This window comes from Cricetulus griseus, chromosome 2, assembly GCF_003668045.3.
Source record: "Cricetulus griseus strain 17A/GY chromosome 2, alternate assembly CriGri-PICRH-1.0, whole genome shotgun sequence".
NCBI lineage: Eukaryota > Metazoa > Chordata > Mammalia > Rodentia > Cricetidae > Cricetulus > Cricetulus griseus.
Window position 1 is genome coordinate 181,740,974 of NC_048595.1, and position 19,830 is coordinate 181,760,803.

Sequence of the window (19,830 nt, forward strand, 5' to 3'; positions counted from 1 at the left end):
ACCAGAACCCATGTAGGAAGGAAAGAACCAACTTCCAAAAGTTGTCCTCTGACCTCCACATAGGAGTCACATGCCCACTGGGGCAACCCCAACACACACACACACACACACACACACACACACACACACCAAATATAAAAATAATATGAAAAAGTCTAAAACTTGAATATATGTTAGACCATCTTGACTTGTTACTCAGATAATTTTACAGAACATTAGGAAAGGTCCAAAAAGAGCAATTAAAGGGAATTTTAGGTTCTTTGAAAGTCACATTTTTAAACTTAACTGATACTTTCCCCTTAATTTTAGATTTAACCCTGACAGATCTGACATTTATATGGCTGTTCAGATTTTTACATTTTATATGCATGTGTGTTGACATCTTCTTGGTAAATAATGATTGACCATAACTTACCTCCAGTGATAACGGTTAAAAATTTGAAAGAAAAACCTAGACGACACTGTTTCCACCAGTGAAGCCAGTATAATAGACCCCCTCCTCCATACTGTAGGATGAATATATCTGCTATACTTGTGAAGTCAGCTAAAACCTTCCCTTTCTTATTGTTTGATGGGGGAGGGAGGTCCCTGGAAAATAAATTTGAGACATGACTTTTACTCCAAGCATTCCCAGAGCATTTAATAAGCAAAAGTATTCCCTAAGAAATCATCTACTAACCCACCAGAAAAAATGTACACACTGGTACAATCATGGCATGACAGCTGTAGGACTAATAAGCTGCCCTCTGATTGGGTTTTCAGCCCACTCCCCAAGAGGGAATTCATATCTGGTAGTGTAAAGCTAGTTAAAAACCCATGACCAAGGAGGACTAGTGGTCTAGGAGAGATTTTACTGTGGATGTTTGGCTAAACTGACATGGTCCCAAACTGAGCTTGTCAACAGTCAATCATGGACCGGGGAAGGGTTCATGGAAATCTACCACTGCCTACCAAACTATTGGATCCTGATGAGTTCTAGGGGAGAAACAGCTGCTGTCCTTAGTTGTATACCTACTGATGAACCCACAAGGCTCCAGTGGATAGCACGAAATCACAAATGGTTCTTGTCAAACAGAACAGGTCACAAAACAAAAGGCATGAATGTAGAAATGGGGTTTGAGGAAGGGGGAGAACCTGAAAAAGGGCAAAGGCAGATAAGGCAGGGTGACAGAGATCAGAATAATCTATATACATGTGTGAAACTATCAAAGAACACATTTAATAAAAGTTACACCAAATGGTGGGAGAGAAAGGGTATTGAGCCAATGGCATTTCCCAAAATACCTTCATATTGTAACAATGGACTCCACAGGAGTCCCATCATTCACATTAGGGCCATGCAACTATGGATGGTACCCAAGACACAATTTTGGGAAGTCAGTCTCCCTTGGGACGGTTTCATCTCTGGTGCCTTCCCTCTTTTATGCCCATGGTTCCACACAAGTATACCAAACAAACTCAGTGGCTGTTTTGAAGGATAAGCATCTACTGGACCTCTGTCATCCTCATTCAATTGTCCTGTAGCCCACCAGGTTAGGGAGACCCATCTCAGGATAAGCGGTCCTCCGGGACCTGGTAGAGAAGTTTCTTTTATTGAGTAAAAATTCTCTGGGTGCACTAAGTTCTCTCCAGCCTTTTGTAGACTCATTTATCTTGAAAACAGAGCAAGTCTAGAACTTCAGATACTCTTAATGCTACAGCTGAAGAAAATAAAACCATTTGTGCAGCGTGTGGCTCAGATGGATGCCTTAGGTTTATCACTGGATTATCTGTAGAAAACGCTGGCAGTCACTATGCTAGACTGGGGAGGGAGAGGGGAATGCAAGCCTGTCACCTGGTCATGTCAATGTTGTTCACTTAGATAAAAATGTGGTTTTTATTTCTATTATTTTAAATTACTTTTTCCTAAAAAGACTTGAACAGTAGTCCAGCTAAAATTGCTTCACAGTTCCAGGCTTTTACATTAGTGATTATCTGTACCTACAAGGACACTGCATAAATTATTAAGCCTGTGAACATTCTAACTATCCCAAAAAGATTGTAATTTCAGAAACTCACTTTCTGGAGGTGAGGCAAATTTCCATTGTTTCTGTTAGCCTTGTCTCCCTGGGGTTCTAAAACCTGGCCTGCTTTGGCAGAAAGAGCGGCAGGCAAGATTTCCATCAGAATTGCATTGAGTCTTTCTTAAATTCATGGTGGAATTCTTAAAGATTAAATTCATAGTTTCTATTTATAACATTCTAAATAACAGGGAAGCACCGACAACTAGGAAGACAACAAAGGCTCACTGCATTATTTATTAGATCTTCACTCCTAGCAGAGCCCAACATCCCCAACTAGAAAACCCAAGAGTAGGTTCCAGAGGGTGTGTGGGAAAATTGGAATTTCTGCTGGTGCAGCGTATGGACAAAAGGCTTCTCCTTGCATTTTCTGGTAGGTGCCTCTGAAACAAGTAGGACTCCATAGCAACGGAGAACAGGGTCCCTATGGAAACATGAAAAAATCCACCGCCTGTGCAAGAGGGGCACGATTGGGTAGTTACACTGAGAGACATACTATCTCATTGTTGTCTCTGGCCAGTCTAACGGGATTGTCTCACTTTTATCTCCACTCAAAAGGGTGTGTTCAAGAGTCTAACAGACAACAGATTTTTTGGAAATGTTTGACAAGATCGTAAGTGCCAATTAAACAAGCCTGTGGGACTCAGACAAACTCAGAGTAGGAAGCTCTGGCTGCCTTGATCTTCAAAGAGAGGCCTTCCCACTTTCCCTCAGCTCTTGCCTACCAGCCAGGAAAGCTCTTCTCTCCCATACACAGCTCTCTGCCAAACACAGAGACTTCACAGTCCTAAATGAGAGGTCTCATCAGCAACTCATGGTCTAAAAAATCTGGTTTCAAAACTCGTCAGCAAAAAAAAAAAAAAAAAAAAAAGACTTGCGTCACAGAAAACCTGGGTAAAAGGTGATAGGTGTCATTCACTGTTGCCAAAGGGGTGGAAGGTAAACAGTATCTCAGCCAGCTTTTTCTCCAACCTTACCCAGTTGGTCAACAAACATACTCATGCTTGCTGTCTCTCTCCCAGTGCAATCCTCTTTAGGTTGACACTGAGACAGAATGCAGATATCTTCATCCACTTGACAAAATTACAGACAGTTTTCTCCTGAGTTAGGCTGGCAAATATTCTGGCTTTCTTAGACACAGCCAGTTTGTCCTGGAGACAAGAGCTGGTATAGTACATGACATGACCATCAGTTAAGCAGCAGAGATGGGTCTAACTGGGACCTGTAACGGGTGATTTGGGGACCATGATGATTAATTGGGACAACTGATGTCTTTAGGACATCACTCCAAGAGATAAAAACAAACAAACAAACAAACAAACAAAACAAAACAAAACAAAAAAAACCTTAGGATGCCGGACAATTTCAGGAACAGAAAATATGGAGCACACAGGCCACCCACTGCCACCCTGGATCACCCACTGACTACCAATGCTTCCTCTCACCCCAGACTTAGCCTCAGACTCTTTCTAAATAACATGTTCTGGACAGCTGCTTCCAAAAGATGTACCTATTCTCCCAAGGAGGAGCATTTTTGTTAATTTCAGTCTAATATAACATAATCTCCAAAGACAAGAAAAGAGGCTGGGGTGTCAGAGAGAGAATTGTGTGTCACATGAAAAATAGATTCATATGGCCTTACAAAGTACAGTACATCTGTCTGTTGGAAGGAAATGAGTCCTGACTAAGTAAGCTACAGACTTTTGTAGCCCTTGCCCTGGTATTTCAGTTTAAAGTCCATTGCCTATTTTATTTTTACTTCACATGAAATATGGTTTTATTTTCCCACTCAAAGTATGAACTGTCTTTTACCTTAGCAGTCTCTAAACATATTTTTTTTTACTTAGGTTCTGTAAAGAAAACTGGTTCATCATAAAAAAAAACATACATGTAGAAAATACTGGACAATTTAAAATACATGTTTTGATTTATTTTTTGTTTTCTTTTTTTTTAAAGCATGGCATTTAAACTAGAGCAGAGTTCTCTCATCTTGAGAGTAATTTTCTCATACAAACACCAGCAACAGCTCTAGCTCCCTGTTTGCTCACAGCCGGTTCAGTTTTACATAAAGTTGGCCAAGTTAAAATCAGCTGTGAATGTTTATTCACTGCTCTGGTAATCAATTGTCACACTCGTCTCTGCTAAGAACAGGAAATCATATAGAGATCAGTGTGTGGGAGTTGGGGCTTTTTATTTACGGTTCCCAGGTTCTCTTAACAAGTGCCAAAGACAAGAGGGCACATCCATGGGAACTGATCCTCCAGAGTTGGCCTGCAAGCTAAAGTGGGGGAGAAGCCAGACCTCAGGCCTTTCCCTTCTGAATTCCCTGCAAGCCTGAGAGCTCCCCAGTAGAGCTTTAACTCAAGTTAACATTGGACTTCCAGGATAGGATAGCTGCCTTTAAGTTTCCCCAAGAGGAAACCATCCTGAAAGGGTCCCTTCCTTTGCAGCAGGGGAATGCAAGGCATTGGAACACAGAGAATGGTAAGTGAACTGGGAAGAGAGTCCTGGGCATTTCCTTGTGAGCCTGCTGCTCCAGGCTGCTGGGATTACAATGATCTGCTTTCTGTCATCAGCCAAAATAAAGCCAAGACAACATCTAAAGGATGTATGCCTGGTATTACCATTTCCCTCCCACTGTGGGTCGCTGCCAACAACCCACTCGTGAGCTTCTCCAAGTCCCGTGTACCAAATCCATACACAGCCACCAGCTTACAAAATGCCAGATCCCAAAGAAGTGTTTGGAGATCAGTTGTGTGTAGCAACAACACATTTTCATAGAACTATAATGTAGATAATGGCTAGGTCCTTAGTATAGCTCCAAAGGTTTCTTTACTCCAAAATGTTCCTGAAAGAGCTACAGTACTCTGGGGATCACAGCTCTGGATTCCTTCGCATGAGTTACACATTGTGTTTCTGCTGGACCAAGAGCTCCCCTCCCCCTCACTGCCATGGGATCATAGATCATCCCTTCCCCCAGGGGAGAGAGCATGGGGAGGAGACAGGAGACTGCCCTGAGTACCCATCGCTAGAGGAACAGCAAACAGTCCTTTTGGGAAGAGAGGCCCTGTAGAAGGCTGAAGTGCAGAGAAAATGTGCATATGTTAAGCTAATGTGATTAAAGGACTTTGGAGGGCCCCAGTAGTACTTCTGCTGGCTTCAGCTCTGGGCTTGTGCTTGTCAATTCTTAGTCTCAAGCTGTCACTTTCTCCAGTCCCCAAACCATCCTAGTCCTCCTTCCTTTTGCACCATCCCCAATTGTACTAATTTCTCTTTCTGTGGTTCTCTGAAAGACAAAGTCTCTTTATATCCCACTCTGCTCTCGTCCTTTAAGTCAGAAAACAAATAGATAGTAAAAACAATTTTTAAGAGATCAGCATCACTGGTAATTTGGAAATGCAAAATAAAGAAAGGTCCTAATTTTTTTGCCCAACAGAATGAAAAAGAAAAAGAAAGCCAATAATACTTAGTGTTATGGGAAGGTGGGCACCCTCATGAATTTTTGGGGTGAGGAGGCAAGTAAACCATAGAACTCATCCAGACAACAATTTGACAGTGTATATGAAAACACATTAGTATTTAATGTGTGGGTAAGCTCATTGTTGCCTTTGTCTTTCAAAACCCATTATCCCCCCCCAGATGTCCTTGCAGCTTGATGAACGCATATTACAAAGATCTGATCATGAGTATGTAAGAAGAAATGGTTCGTGATCACTTCCAGCATGACCTTAGATGGTAGCTGCATTGCCATGTGATTTTCTTCCCATGTCTCTTCCATTGGCTCTTTGAGAACCAGATTGGTATGTGAAGCTCAGGATTCTTTCCTGAGCTTCAGGATTCCTTGTGGTATATGAAAATTAAGACCGCTCCAGAGATGGTAGATGGGAAATGGAAAGGTAGAAATTGTTTTGTTGCCTATTGGTTTGGCCACCTTTGGGTACCAAAAATCCCAAATCATGCAATATGCATACCTTTTGCTGTCCTTTGGATTATGATCTTCGTATATTTCCCCCAAAAAGGCTTCATGATGGAAGCTTGATTCTAAAGATGTCTGTTCTGGATGGTGATGATGTAGATCTTTAAGCTATATATAGGGCTTAATAGGAGGACCTTGTGACGGTCAGAGTGTGCCTCAAGGAAGATTATTTCTCATGGGACCCTGGGTTAGTTCTCCTAGATGTAGTGTGGTGTGTGTGTGTGTGTGTGTGTGTGTGTGTGTGTGTGTAATCCCTATTGTTATAAATGCTTAGTATCTCTGACATCTGGTCCACATTGTGCAACACAGCCAAAAGACTACTTACCAAGACAGAAACAATGCCATACTATTGAGTCTGCAGAACCATGAGCTAAATAATCCTCTTTTCTTTATAAAGCAGCCTGACTTGGGTATTTCATAATAACACAAAATAGACTCATATGCTCTTTGTCCTAGAAATTCTACTCAATATAATTTGTGTTAAGAATCACTCACATCTGCAGAAAGATTTATGAAATGATGCTTATTATTCTAGCAGCTAACACTGGTACATATCAATATAACATTATCCAGACATAAAATGATTAACCTATTAGTTATGTAAATTGGTTACTAATTACTAGATTTGATTTACTTATAGGAAATATATACATGATATAATTCAAATGAGTAAAACTATTCACAAAAAATTGTTTACATGGCATAAATCTATAAATTTGTTTTGGATTTAGAATAACAGGCAAAATATCTATAGTGTTCTACACTAAAAATGGCAACATATGAATGACTGCTTCTTTTCTCTCTAGTATTTCAGAAAGACAGAAATATAATTTCAGAAAAAAATTTAAAGACACAACAAATTATTGTCTGTGAAATAGTTTGGGTCTTTTATTTCTAGTAAATGAGATGGTCCCATTGAGAAGGGAGGACCTAATGGTCTGTTTGTCCTTTCTCCAGTCTGTACCACACTGCTACCTTTAACATAGACGAAGTCCTGAAGGACATCAACAGTGGTTTGCTGTTTCTTCAATCTCTAACAGAACAACTCAAAAGTTGATTTTTCAAAACAAAACTAACATCATTTTAACATTCACAAGGCATGTGTGGCCACAGAAAACAAGAAATAAATGAGAAGAATCCATGAGTGAGTCATTTATCATGGTCATTAGATAAAAAAAATTCTGTCTCTAAAGAAGAAATTACAAAATTCAAAGAACTGAGATAACCAAGCTATATAATTTGAAGCATAATAGGAAGTAATGTATTACATTCTAAGGCATCTGAGATAGACCACAGTAAAGACAATGGACTCGGCATGCTCCATCAAGGTAGCAACATGGACCATGCTCTCTGGAGTTTAAAAACTTCAGCAAACAATGACAAATAAACATGTGACCTTATGGAGAATAATGGAATCCTGACATGTGCTGCAACATGGATGAACTTTGGGGTTCATAACTATAAAGCTCACCTATTCATTAACACCAGTGCATAAAAACAGTGTATTAACCAACCCACAATAAAGAACTACAGGATACAACAGTAATTCCAACATGAATATTGGTGTGTTAGTAAAAATATATTGGCATATGTTTGAGTGAGCATGTAGTTAGGTACAAGAACCTGACACTTTAATCAATAGCATTTTTAAAGAGATCAATTATGTGACTTTAAAAAACATGTATTTACATATAGATAGATAGATAGATAGATAGATAGATAGATAGATAGATATACACATTTGCAAACAGACACACACACACACACACACACACACACACACACACACACACACTCTCTCTCTCTCTCTCTCTCTCTCACTCACACACATTTCTACATACACACATTAAAACTATTTTCATCCCCTGGGCATTTCTTCACCAAGATGAAGATTTTTCCATATCAAAAATAACTACAGATCAGGCAAACCCAATCCAAGAATGGATGAACTTAAAGTTCATCATGACTTATGAACACAATAATATCTCAGTGTCACAAATATCTTCACGTCCTAGTGACACTTTCTTTGTGAAAATGTTTCCTATCTCTCCCTTTCTTCCAACCAGACTCTCAGAAAAGGCTTCTACTTAGAGTCTCCCCTCCTCTTCCTGCCCAATAACATTCATCTGTCTCCCAGTGAAGCTTAGAGGCTCAAAGTGTGCTCTGTGGACTTCACAGCCTTGAATCCAGTAGAAACACATAGGTCTGTGCCCAGCGCAGACCACTGAGCTGAGGGTCTGCATTTTACCACCTCCCCAGAGGCTCTGCCCTCATTCACCACCATCTCCCCACTGTGCTCCAAATGCAAGAAGAGCATGGTGTTCTCCAGGGATCCCTTTAGCGCAGAATAAAAAGTGTATTTCAGAATCCTCTGCTGCCTCCATTGGTGTTAAACATGGAAGGAGGAGCACATCTTGAGAGACCTTTGGTGAGAATCCCCACAAAGCCTGAGCTCCAGACCTCCCCTGCTTTGAATATGAAATTTAATGGTTTCTGGGCCTTCTGAACTCTGTTTTTATCCTCAAGACCCTCAAAGTATTAAATGGGAAGAGCAGCATCCAAGGCTCCCTCGGTAGCTGAAAAGTCCACCCCCAACCCTGTCACACCTCTGTATCCTGAAGCAGATGCCTGACTTATACAGACATTTGCTGTCTAAACAATTTCTATAGGAGTTCTTTGTTTTCAGAAACCTTTTCAAAGGCCAACTTCAAAAGGAAAATATTTGCCTATTTTAGTCACCTTAAAGAGAGGTGAACACAAAAACAGAATCAAATTTGTGAATTGAATGAAGCAATTTTGTTTTCAAAAGCAAAATGGGTCTATGAGCTCCTTTGATATCTCCAAGGTCATGTAATCATAATGCCACTGAGCCACTTTTGGGAAATACAGTATGCTAGGAGCTGGTAACTCTCCTCCATCAGCTGTTCTGCCACTTTCTTCTGCTTGGATGAAGTATCTCATTCCACATTCAGAATATATACAGCATCATTCCTCACCACCCATAACCGCCAGATCAATTTCCTCATCTACAAAATGCATATATATGATCATATCTGTCTCACAGTGAGTTTGGGGGAATTAGTGTGATGATATATATGCCTGCCATAGAATAAACCCTTGGTGGAGATAGCTACTAATCTGTTGTTGTTTTGAAGACATTAAAAACTACTTAGAAGGACCCCAAGGGAAGATTGCATAGTCCCTGGATGAAGGGGATGGGAACAAGAACCCCTGACCAAAGTGGGATCCCCGGGGCAGGGAGAGGAAGGAGAGCCTTCATCCTGTTGCTATTCCAAAGCAGAAACAGACACCCACAGCTAAGCACTGAACCACACTACTGGAATTCAGTTGTGGAGAGGGAGGAGGGATGAGCAAAGGAGCCAATACGGGGCTGAAGAGACCTGCAGAAACTGTGGACATCCTAGGCTTCATGGCAAGATCAAGACCAGCCTGGGATACATGAGACCATTTCTCCAGGAGGAGATTTTTCAACTACCTGAAAGAAACTTGATTGCAAATGCAGAAGAAAACATCCTTTTCTGACTTCCAGGAAAGCTTGTACTCAATGATTAACTTGAACTAAGGACCTATCCCTATTTTGCTCCTTTCTGGAAACAGTTGAACATGATGACTAAGCTGCCTGCTTGGCAGCAAAACCTGTTGGGAAGAGATCACAAAAGCAGTACCAAGAACACTATCCTCTGTCTCCCTGATCTCTCCACAGTGATACCTAGCTATCCCAGGGTTTTAGATGCAGACAGGTTCCTGAAAGGCATCCCCCATCACAACCAAGAGAGAAGTCAACTCTTCTCAGGGCATTCAGCAATGAAGTAAGACATCACAGCTGATAAATGCAAACTGCCCTAAAAAAGCTAAATAGCTCCCAGGCTGATGAGAGCAGACAGTGAGCTGATTAAATATGTTAACATATCTAAAAGGAAAAAAATCTTTTTCTGCCTATAGGGACAGCAGGTAAGCCAAGAAGACCTAGAAAAAGAATTTTAGAAGCAATTGCTAAAGGTGTCATTCCCATAGCCTGGGGAACACATTATATGAGTCTAGTGGGAGAAAAGCGTTGATATTTTACCAACATAATTCCAGGCAAGATGAACTGGTAGATTTGCAGTTTCAGTCATGGAACACTGAGTTGCACTCTCTAACTGCTCCTTTTGGGTCCATACTTCCCACACTAGCTGGCCTATTGGACCTCATTTCCTCCGTGCATGTATTCCAGGAGGGAAGTTAGGGCCAGACAAGGCCTAAGCAACCCCAAGCCATGTGCAGAATAATAGTATTGTGGCCGCATTCATGAGTACTATGATCTGAGGACAGAAGTGCTCTCTCACTATGGGTTGGCAATTGTGCTTGTTAGGCTGAACCCTAGCAAAGGGCATCAAAATCCTATCACCCACATCCCTGGAGGATGGCCAGCCCAGTCAGTGAGGCCTCCACAACAACACTGCATTCTTTATTTCTTCTGACAGCTTCTCATCAGTTCAGGCCGATGTCATCAGTTGCTGATTATTCTGTTTGATTACAAACATGTAACTTTTCTTATCCACCATGCTCATTAGTCAAAGGCATGCAAATTAAGGACAAAACTTGTCACGGAGCATAGGCTCACAGACATTCTCACTTCCTGAGAGTGTCTATACACTGGAAACCCTCCAGATGTGCACACCTCTGGCCTAGCAATTCTATTTCTAGGAATTTAGATTTAACTGACTTAGGAAGTGAATAATTATTTAAGCAAAAGGACAGCTTGTGGCACAGTTCATAACAGAGACAAATAGAGACCATGTACATATTCACAAGAGTTTAATTGAGAAATATCTACAGTACAACAATGTACCGTTGGTCTCAGAGGACATTTACTGGCTGCACAAGCCACTATGTACTTTTGTTTCCTTTGTGTTAATTCCATATTGTACTTTTGTTTTCTACAAGCATCTGTCAGTAGATATAGTGGTAGTCCTGAACCAAAGTTGGAGAGCTGCTGATGTCTGCATGAAGATTGGCAGGCACGGATTTAACTCCGCAACCCCAACCTCTGAGGCAAGGAGGAGCCTCCTAGAGGTAGAGATAATGAATCTGAGGCCACGCAGCTGAGTGGTTGGTGGGGATAGTACTGTCAATTCAGACCCATCAGGCATCTCCATTGCTTCTAGATTGTAGTAGAACCTGGTTTCTAGCCTCCCCAGTATCAGTGCCTCAGCTCAGAAGTGGGGGTTGCCATACAGCTGTGTGTTGAGCCACAATACTTGAATCAAATAATTTTTCATGATTTCTCTTTTAAGTGACTTAAGCAAAATAATAAGACAAAACCTCCACTGTAACAGCATCCCATGAGAGCTAGAGCCTTCTGAATATGTTAGAAGCTCAAAGCATCTCCCAAGATGCCTTGAACCAAGTGAGAGATATACTGCAGGGAAGGAAGATGCCAGCGAAAATGCACTTGTGCTTTGTGCCCTGGACCCATCCATTCATCTTTCTGTGACCATAAAAAAGGCACACTGGCCCCTCAGAAGCTAGCTGCAGTAGGAAAGCCTGCTCTCTTCTGTAACCTCAGCCCAGTCACTCCTAACCAATTTCCATCTGGAATTACAATTTGACAAGGCCACATCTGGCCTTGCATCATCTTCTGTACAGCTGTTTTCTCCTCAAGTAATACTCATCTGGAGAGTTTTGACAGGACCTGGGGACAAAGTTAATGCTTTTTGCAGGACATATGCCAAGAGCCCAACAGCCAGGAGCAAAGGGGAGCATTCCAACTGCGCCATTTCCAAGGTCCCCAGCTCAGTTGTCACTACCTGAGGCAGCACTGAACATACAAGAACAGCATGGACACCTTACTTACGGACACACATGTCCCGGCTTTCATAAAATCCAGGGCAACACTGCGATTTGCGCCTATACATGGTTTTCTCCCCGTGGCGGTAGGCTGTCCGGTAACTGATTCTGTATGAAGGAAAAAGATAGTGCCATTCTCTCTTGTTGACAAACTAACAAGGAATTACTTTAATAAAAATAGCTACCATCCATAATAAAGGTACAAAAAGCAAAATGTGTCAAAACAAGAAGGAACACAGAATATAGGTTTGATCAAGTTATTACAGTGCTAAACAGGATTCTCCACTCCAGCCATTCTGAACTTTATTTAAGGCATCAGAAGTGTTGTGATTTTCATACTTTGACTACATGGAAATAATGTGCAAAGTATCAACTAATTTAATACATAGATATCTAGGCACCATTCACTTATATTCCAAAGGAAGTATTCACAGACTTTCTTTTAAAATTCAATGTAGTGTCATCCTGCTATAAAAGAAAAAAATAATTTTACCATCTGATTTCACTGAAGCACCATTCATTCACTGATTCAAAAAACACAAGCATTTCTTAATCATTTAGAATATTGCAGGCACTACTTTAGGAACCAAGGAATGAATTGCACCAAGCAAAATAGTATAAAGACTTTCTTTACATTTCTCTCACTAGAACTTATACTTCCAGTGGAAGTAGAGCTGGTAAAATTTGTTTAATAAAGAAACATATTAAGCAAATAATAGATCATAAAATGACAGGTACCACACTCAATCCATAATTGATGATACTATAAAGACTTAAGAGAATTAAGGTATCAGAGCTTCCTTTATTACAAGTACTAATGTTTTGGGCTCTGTGTTCTCATGGATCATAGATAGCCTATCTTATTTAAAGATTAAATTTCAACATAAACTGAGTCAAATGCCCAACTAGAAACAGACAGTGAGGCATGTGTTTCTTGGGAAAAATGTTTCAAGGGAAAAATGTCTCCAATCTGTGCTAGCAGACTTTTCCAGAGCATGGACCTGCCCTGGAGGAGAGCTGACACACCCATTGTCAACCCATTTAAGACAACTGATTTCCCCTCTCTCAGCAGCTATTTGCAAACAGCTTCTTCTTTGGGGTGGGATGTTGTGCCCATCCCCTCCCCTTTGCTGGGAATTCTTCTGGCTTGAACCTGTGCAGGTCTTCTGCATGTCTGTGGGACTCCATAATTTCTTAGTGGATCTCTTTTTTCCTTCTTTTTTTTTGACTGATTTGTTTTTTAAGACAGAGAAATAACATGAAGTTGGGCAGGTGAAATCTGAGGGGAAACGGGATGGGAAAATATGAAAAAATGCTGTATAAAATTTTCAAAAAATGAATAAAAAGAACAAATGGGAGTGTCTTCCACAGTCATCCTCTATAAAGAAGCTGGATGAGGTTTTTCTAATCACAGGAAGGTCAGTATCACCTGTATTTAATCTGTAAGTCCACAAAGGTCTTGGACTATGTCAGCCTTTCGCTGTCCCCTAGGCTTGGAATTAAAGCCCTCAACAACTGCTCTCTGGAAGCATGGGCACACTTTCTCAAGTAGGTGGTATCTATGTTTGTATCTGATTCCATTTCCACACGGTCAAGCTCATACACAAATCCAAGCTTCCATTACCTGTGCCTTGTGCATTTAAACCAGTTCAGGATGTCAGTACAGCTCGTGTAGTAAATCTGATCAAAGGGATGTGGGTACGACTCCTGTATGGTCACTGAGTAGCTGAAAAGAAAAGAAAAAACCAGGAATCAGCATTCCTCTACTTTTATATTAATGATATGATCCCCACATTTTTTTTAAAAAGCCAAAAACCAAAGCAAACAAACAGAGGCTAAACTATCATTGTTTACAGCCCCACACGGATTTTTCCTTTGGCAGTACTAAAGATTGAATTCATGCCTTGAACCTACTTGGCCAGCTCTCACACTGGCTTTTAACAGAGAATATTCATGTTTACATAGGGTTTTGATCGAACCAGCACAACCCAAAGACAAATATTAGCAATAGAGAAAAAGACAATGTGTCCATATTACACATTGCAATGGAAATCCTTTTCCTGTCCACGCTAGGATAAAGTTCCCAAACTTCAAAACATATCACTGTGTCTTTCTGTACTTAATTCACTGCTCTCATCCCAGGATTCCATGCACAACAAAGGCCTTTCATAAAAAGTTCTCACCGTAAGTCGGCAGACAAACAACAAGGTTAATAAGCAGAGATACAATCCCGGTATTCAGAACCGACTACATCTCACTGATTATTTTTGAAAAAAATCAGAACAATTGGAGCACTTGGCTTTCACATGCTGGCCCAGCTTCCCAGGCAGCAGTAGACTGTACAGGACATAGAAACGAAGACTACCATGAGTCCTTTACATTCAGTTCTAAATATATAAACAGGCAGTCAGCCTGAAACAGTCGTGCCAGCAGCTTGCTACCTTCTAAACACTCTCTTCTCCTTTACACTCCACTAATGCCTTCTTGGGAGTATGGAAACATGGGATCCTATGTGCTAGGAAGGGAATATAAAGATCACTGGACACTCAATTCTATACTTATTCATTTGAAATCTTTTGCATACTCTGGTGTATAAAGTATGTCTACAGGAGAATTTTCTTTTTTGGAAGGTTTGCCTCACTTGCTTTAAGTCTCCATTAAATCTACACAAAAACAAAACGGGACAGCATCAATGACTTACTTGCAGGGTAATCCATAGTCTGAATTCATTAACAAGAACCATCAACAGGAAAATGGACAGGAGGAAGAAGTCCTAAATTCTAACAAAGTTCTACACAAAGAATTCAGGTTAGACATAGGGGAGAGCTGGTTGGAAAGGCTGTGTAATGCCACCTCACAAACAGGTCTGAAACTGGTCTCAGTGATTGTTTTATACCTGCATGTCAATGGCAGATACATGAGATAATTGTAATGTCTGATATACATATGTATATATATTTCATTTTAGCATACTGCAATGTAGTATCTAGGTATATGCATTTTTAAATGTCATGATTTGTGACTTATTTTGCAGTAAAAACTTCATGAAACTGCTTCCACCTTGGAACGATGAAATTTGGGAACCTAAATGTGTGTTCCTGGGCCATGATCACTCAAAATGAACTTTTACTCCCTTTGAGGTAAAAGCTGTGTTTATATGTGGACACAAGTATGACCACCATGCTGTGCTTTTTACATGGGTGCTGGCATGGACTCATGTCTAGCTCAGGCATGTGCAGCAAGCCCTCTACTGACTGGGCTGTCTCTCTACCCCTTCCTCTCCCAGTTTTAAAGGAATTCTAGAGCACACTATGAAATTTGGAAAACAAACTTTTAAAATGAGAATGAGCGACTTCTGTAACAAGCATACCCGTGGACAGCATGTACCCATGGAAAGCATGTTGCTGCCCTCTGTGGTCTTTGGGGGTTAGTTTGAGGATTATGGATTTTCTTACATTATAATCATACAATGCATACACATTTGAAACCTGAACTCACATTGTAAGCTTTTTCCCATGGTCACAAATAGACTTTGTCAATGACTACACTTGATTTGCTTAGTATCTGTCATTGGACAATTAGGCTGCCACTTCTCAATGAGCACACGGGCTGGAAGCTGTGTGTTGACATCAGGAAGTAGAATGTCTGCAAAGTGGCCAACGTCTCCCAACACCCCCTTCATCACTGTGCCTTGGTCAATGTCTGGCTACTGTTTGAACCATGCCATCTCCTCTGCTAGCAGTCCAGACCACCCCACTGACCAGGAGCTGCTCTGAAAAGGCCTGAAAGGTGAGGAAGGCCGAGTCTGCATTGTCCAGTACACTTCCATCAGGTCTACTTCCCATGACAGGGAACAGGAGCTCCGGACACTGGTGAGACAGTCAGGAGTCAGCCCTAACAACTGACATCAGGCATTGACAAACCCTGCCCCTCTCCCATTGTCCCTTCCCAGATGCCACCTCAGAGCAATCCAGGCTTCAAACCCAAGTGGTGAGCAGAAGCCCCTTTGCTGAAGGAACCCATCCCTCTGCTTTCTGTGGCTTGTTTGTTTAACCTCCTCAAACACACAGAAACATATCATCATGATTTTAACCTATTAGGCATCACAAGGAAGAAACCCCAGCAGGAATTAACTTAAGGTCACAGAACAGGAGGGGGCAAGCCATCATCACTTGGGCACATTCCAAAGTGGTTAATTACATTTTATCTGCCTGAATTATCTTGTTACTTTAATCAGATATGGTAATAATCCTCATTTCTTCTCTCAGCTCGCTTCAGGACTGCTGATTCAATTACTACCACTTCTGTATTACTAATTGGGGCTTTGGGAAAGGAGCCATTGCTCCTCCTTCATGCCATCTTGATAAGAACCAAGATGAAAAAGCTAGAACTGAAGCACAAGGGTGGGAGGGAGACGAGGGTTTCAGAGTTACTTGATTTCCAGGGGGATGCTATGCAGGATTCCTTCACTCACAGGCTCCCTTTGCACAGTTTGCAGAATTTAATTTTCTCTCCTTTGTTTTACGTGCAACGCCCTAAAACCATAGTCACCGTAGCAAAACAAGGCATGGCGCTGCCTGAAAGTAAATGTTCAGAGATCAATGAGGATGCAGCTAGCAGGGCCTCACGAAGGATTTGTGTTTGTGCTTTTCTCCAGGGTGAAAGTCTACACAGACACCAGGGGATCTTGTTAAGATGCAGATTTTGACCCTGTAGGGCTGGTGGAACCTGAGAGCACATCTTCCACAAAGACATAGGAAATCAGGCTCCATTTCCTGGCTCTAAATCTCAGGGTACAGGTGGTTTTCATTGCAAAACAGTCTGTCTACCTTGAGACCCACTCAAACCCTGCTCCCAAGAACATGTCCTTGGAACTAGTGTTCTCATTTCATTTTTTTGAAAGTATGTGTACTACCTGTGCCTTCACAATTTTTACAAGTATATGTGTATGCAGAATGAGTGTGTATGAATGTGTGTGAGTGAGTGTGTGTGAGTATGTGTGTGTGTGTGTGTGTGTGTGTGTGTGTGTGTGTGTGTGTGTGCGCGCGCGCACGCACGCACATGCACATGCACATGCACATGATAATATGGAGTTTGGAGGACAGACTGTAGGGATTGGTTTTCTCCTTCCACCATATGGATTCTGCGGATTGGCCCTGGGACTCAGGCTTGGCACAGGTGCCTTTAGCCACTAAGCCATCCCAAAGGCCCTTCATTTGGTCGTTTTAATTGACCTAACCTTTTTTATTATTATCAACGCACTTTTTTAAAAATACATTTTCTAGTAATCATCAGCTTAAAAGAAAACATTTATCTACAAGGAGGTTGTGACTGTTGTTCCTTCTTTGTAGTAGCATGTAGAAAACCCATGTCCCCAGGTGTTCCCATTGTCTCCTTCCCTCTTAATGATTATTTCATGGTGACTCCAGATTCTACTAGGCATAGAGGTGACAGTGGCCTGTATCTCTCACTGTGCAAGCCCATATCCATATTTGGCTATCTCAATCACTACCATAAGGTGTGTCGACTTTCTGATAATTGTCTACTGAGTAGATGCCACATGCATGGTCTCATACAGTGGGAATTATCCCCAGTCAACAAGACAAGGCAATGGCGTGTTAACACTGTTGCTTAAATGTGGGGAAGAAATCAAGTCGAATCTGGTCTTCCAAAAGGTTCTGGCTGGAAGATCCCACATTCCCTTTGGTCATCTCATCAGCAGCTTCATATCGCATCATGTTAAACATCCCAATGCTAAATTCCCAGGCACTCCCAGGCACGTGTTTCTGCCTGATTCCTAAGCCCATGCTGTTGAACCATATGAACACATGTGCTCTTCACTCAACTCCCTTCTGCTGTTTATCCACATGGGCAATGATACACATTGCAGGCTCTAAGTTCTGGTGGACCACCTTCACATCACAGCCAAGAAAAATTCAAGATCCTTTGATTTGTACCTCTCAGCACTTCACAAGTTTAACTGTTCCTCATGTCTAAAGCTACCAACCACTAAGATGTTTAACTGCCAGTAGGTACCTTCCAGTTCTAAAGGAAGGTGCTATTAAGATGATAAAGGTAATTAGTAAGTGCCTGTTGCTTTCTTTCATTCTATATAACACTGTTACTACCATAAATTCATGCAACCTTATATTACCTATTTTCTCTACAGCATACAGTTTCATGATCTGTAACTTCATTAATTGATAAAGTAATCGTGTTTTGTTACCCAGATTTTATGCTACCAACAGAGATGGCAGCAAGCTCTGGTTCTAAAATGTAATTTGAGGTGGAAGACACCTGTATGTCCCTAACACTGTGACCTCTGTTAATCATGGTGCTGAGGGTGACACGGAAACACCACCAAGCATTGGTGTGCTTGTGCTTCAGCCAATAGAAATGCACATCCATGTCTAAGAACTGAACACTGTCTGTTTGGTTAAACCTTTTGATGAACTGCTACTTTGGGGTAATGATTGAGACCATCCCTGAGGCCCCAGGCAGCTCCTCAGAGCAGTGAAGCCTGCAACTGCCAACACTACACCAGCCCAGGGCATGCTTGGCCTGGCATTTTCTGCTTCAGCAGGAACTAGGGGATCCCTGAGGGGGGCCTCTTATTTTGTGTGTTTTGCATATTTCCTACTGTGAATTGCCCACCTGGTTACTCCATCTTCTGTCTTCACAAATCTACCTGAGTCTACCTTCTCCAATGCCCCACCAACTTCAAGCTGTCTTCCATCTGTAGAAGAACTGGCCCCTCCAACTGCTATCCACTCACATCTCCCAGAGCCCCTCTGGGGTAAAAGCTCCATGCCTCCATTCAGTCTTCTCTGTTCATCCAAAAATCAGGCCTCAGTTGTTTTAATGGTTGGGATTTAACCCAAGGCAAATGCTCTATGAGTTGCAGTCCTGCCCGACAGTAACTGCACTCCCATTTTTCAACAAGGTCTTGTTAAATTACCAACTCTGACTTTAACTGATTCTGTAGTGATGGTAGACCATGCTTGAACTTGTGATCTTCCTTCTTCAGCCTCCTGAGGAGCTAGGGTAGCAATACTGTGCCACACCAGGACTGGACCAGGCCTGGCTCAGACCACCAGGCTACCCATGGCACAACAATTTTAATCCCATAAGGTTCAGTGTGTTAGTGTAGCACATCACCCCATGCTGCTCCCCACTGCTCACTCAACATTCTCAAGCATGGGTGAAGCTCCTCCAAGCACCACATTTGCATAAGTGCTTACAAACTCTAGTTAAGGTACTAGTGTTTCCCTCCATCTTACAACTGTGGCTGCGGTAGAACCAGATGTTCACACACACACACACACAATATATATATATATATATATATATATATATATTCATTCCAAGGGCAGAAACATGACTCAATTTATTAAATTGATTTTTCACAGGAAAGTGATTTCAAAGTGTTTTCTCAAATTTCCAGTCTATGCATCAGGCCTGTGGTGATAACAGAATAGATGACTCTGACTGCTTTCGGAACAGTTACCTTTCCCAGTGGCTGCATACATTGGGGTCTTCCAGATTCAGAGAGGATGCTGTCCTCATCCAATAACATAACAATGAGCAGATGAGGCCCAGGCATGAGTTTGAAGAAATGGCCATTTTCTCTGAAGAGCAATCTGCAGGAAGAAAAACAATGAAGGCGCTTCATTAAAACCACCAAACAGAATCAATTCCAGAAGAGCAGGGGACTCGGCACCAGTTGTCACTAGGGCTGAAGCACACACAAGTCACCTATTGAAATAGCTGGGTCACCAAATTTCTCATGCCGGGAGAGAGAGGCGTTCCTCATGTTGTGCAGGGTGCCAGCCATTTTGCAAGTGACTAAAATGTGTAGATCATCACTAATTGCCACTGTGACAAAAGCCCTTCTGATCCATGCCAGCTGACGTTACAGAAGCCCACCAGAGCAACACAGCTTCT

At 41.7% G+C, this 19,830-nt stretch overlaps 1 protein-coding gene across 1 annotated transcript in view; it reads right to left on the reverse strand.

Moving 5' to 3' along the window:
- Megf10 (multiple EGF like domains 10) overlaps positions 1–19,522 on the reverse strand; it is a 105,455-nt gene extending 85,933 nt beyond the window's left edge. Inside the window, exons 1-3 of the mRNA XM_035440140.1 lie at positions 19,394–19,522; positions 13,511–13,612; positions 11,894–11,994 (exon numbers count right to left, since the gene is read on the reverse strand). Of these exons, the coding sequence (XP_035296031.1) occupies positions 11,894–11,994; positions 13,511–13,612; positions 19,394–19,509 (319 nt within the window). The 5' untranslated portion in view covers positions 19,510–19,522. The remainder of the gene's footprint in view (positions 1–11,893; positions 11,995–13,510; positions 13,613–19,393) is intronic.
- Between the last annotated feature and the right edge of the window lie 308 nt (positions 19,523–19,830).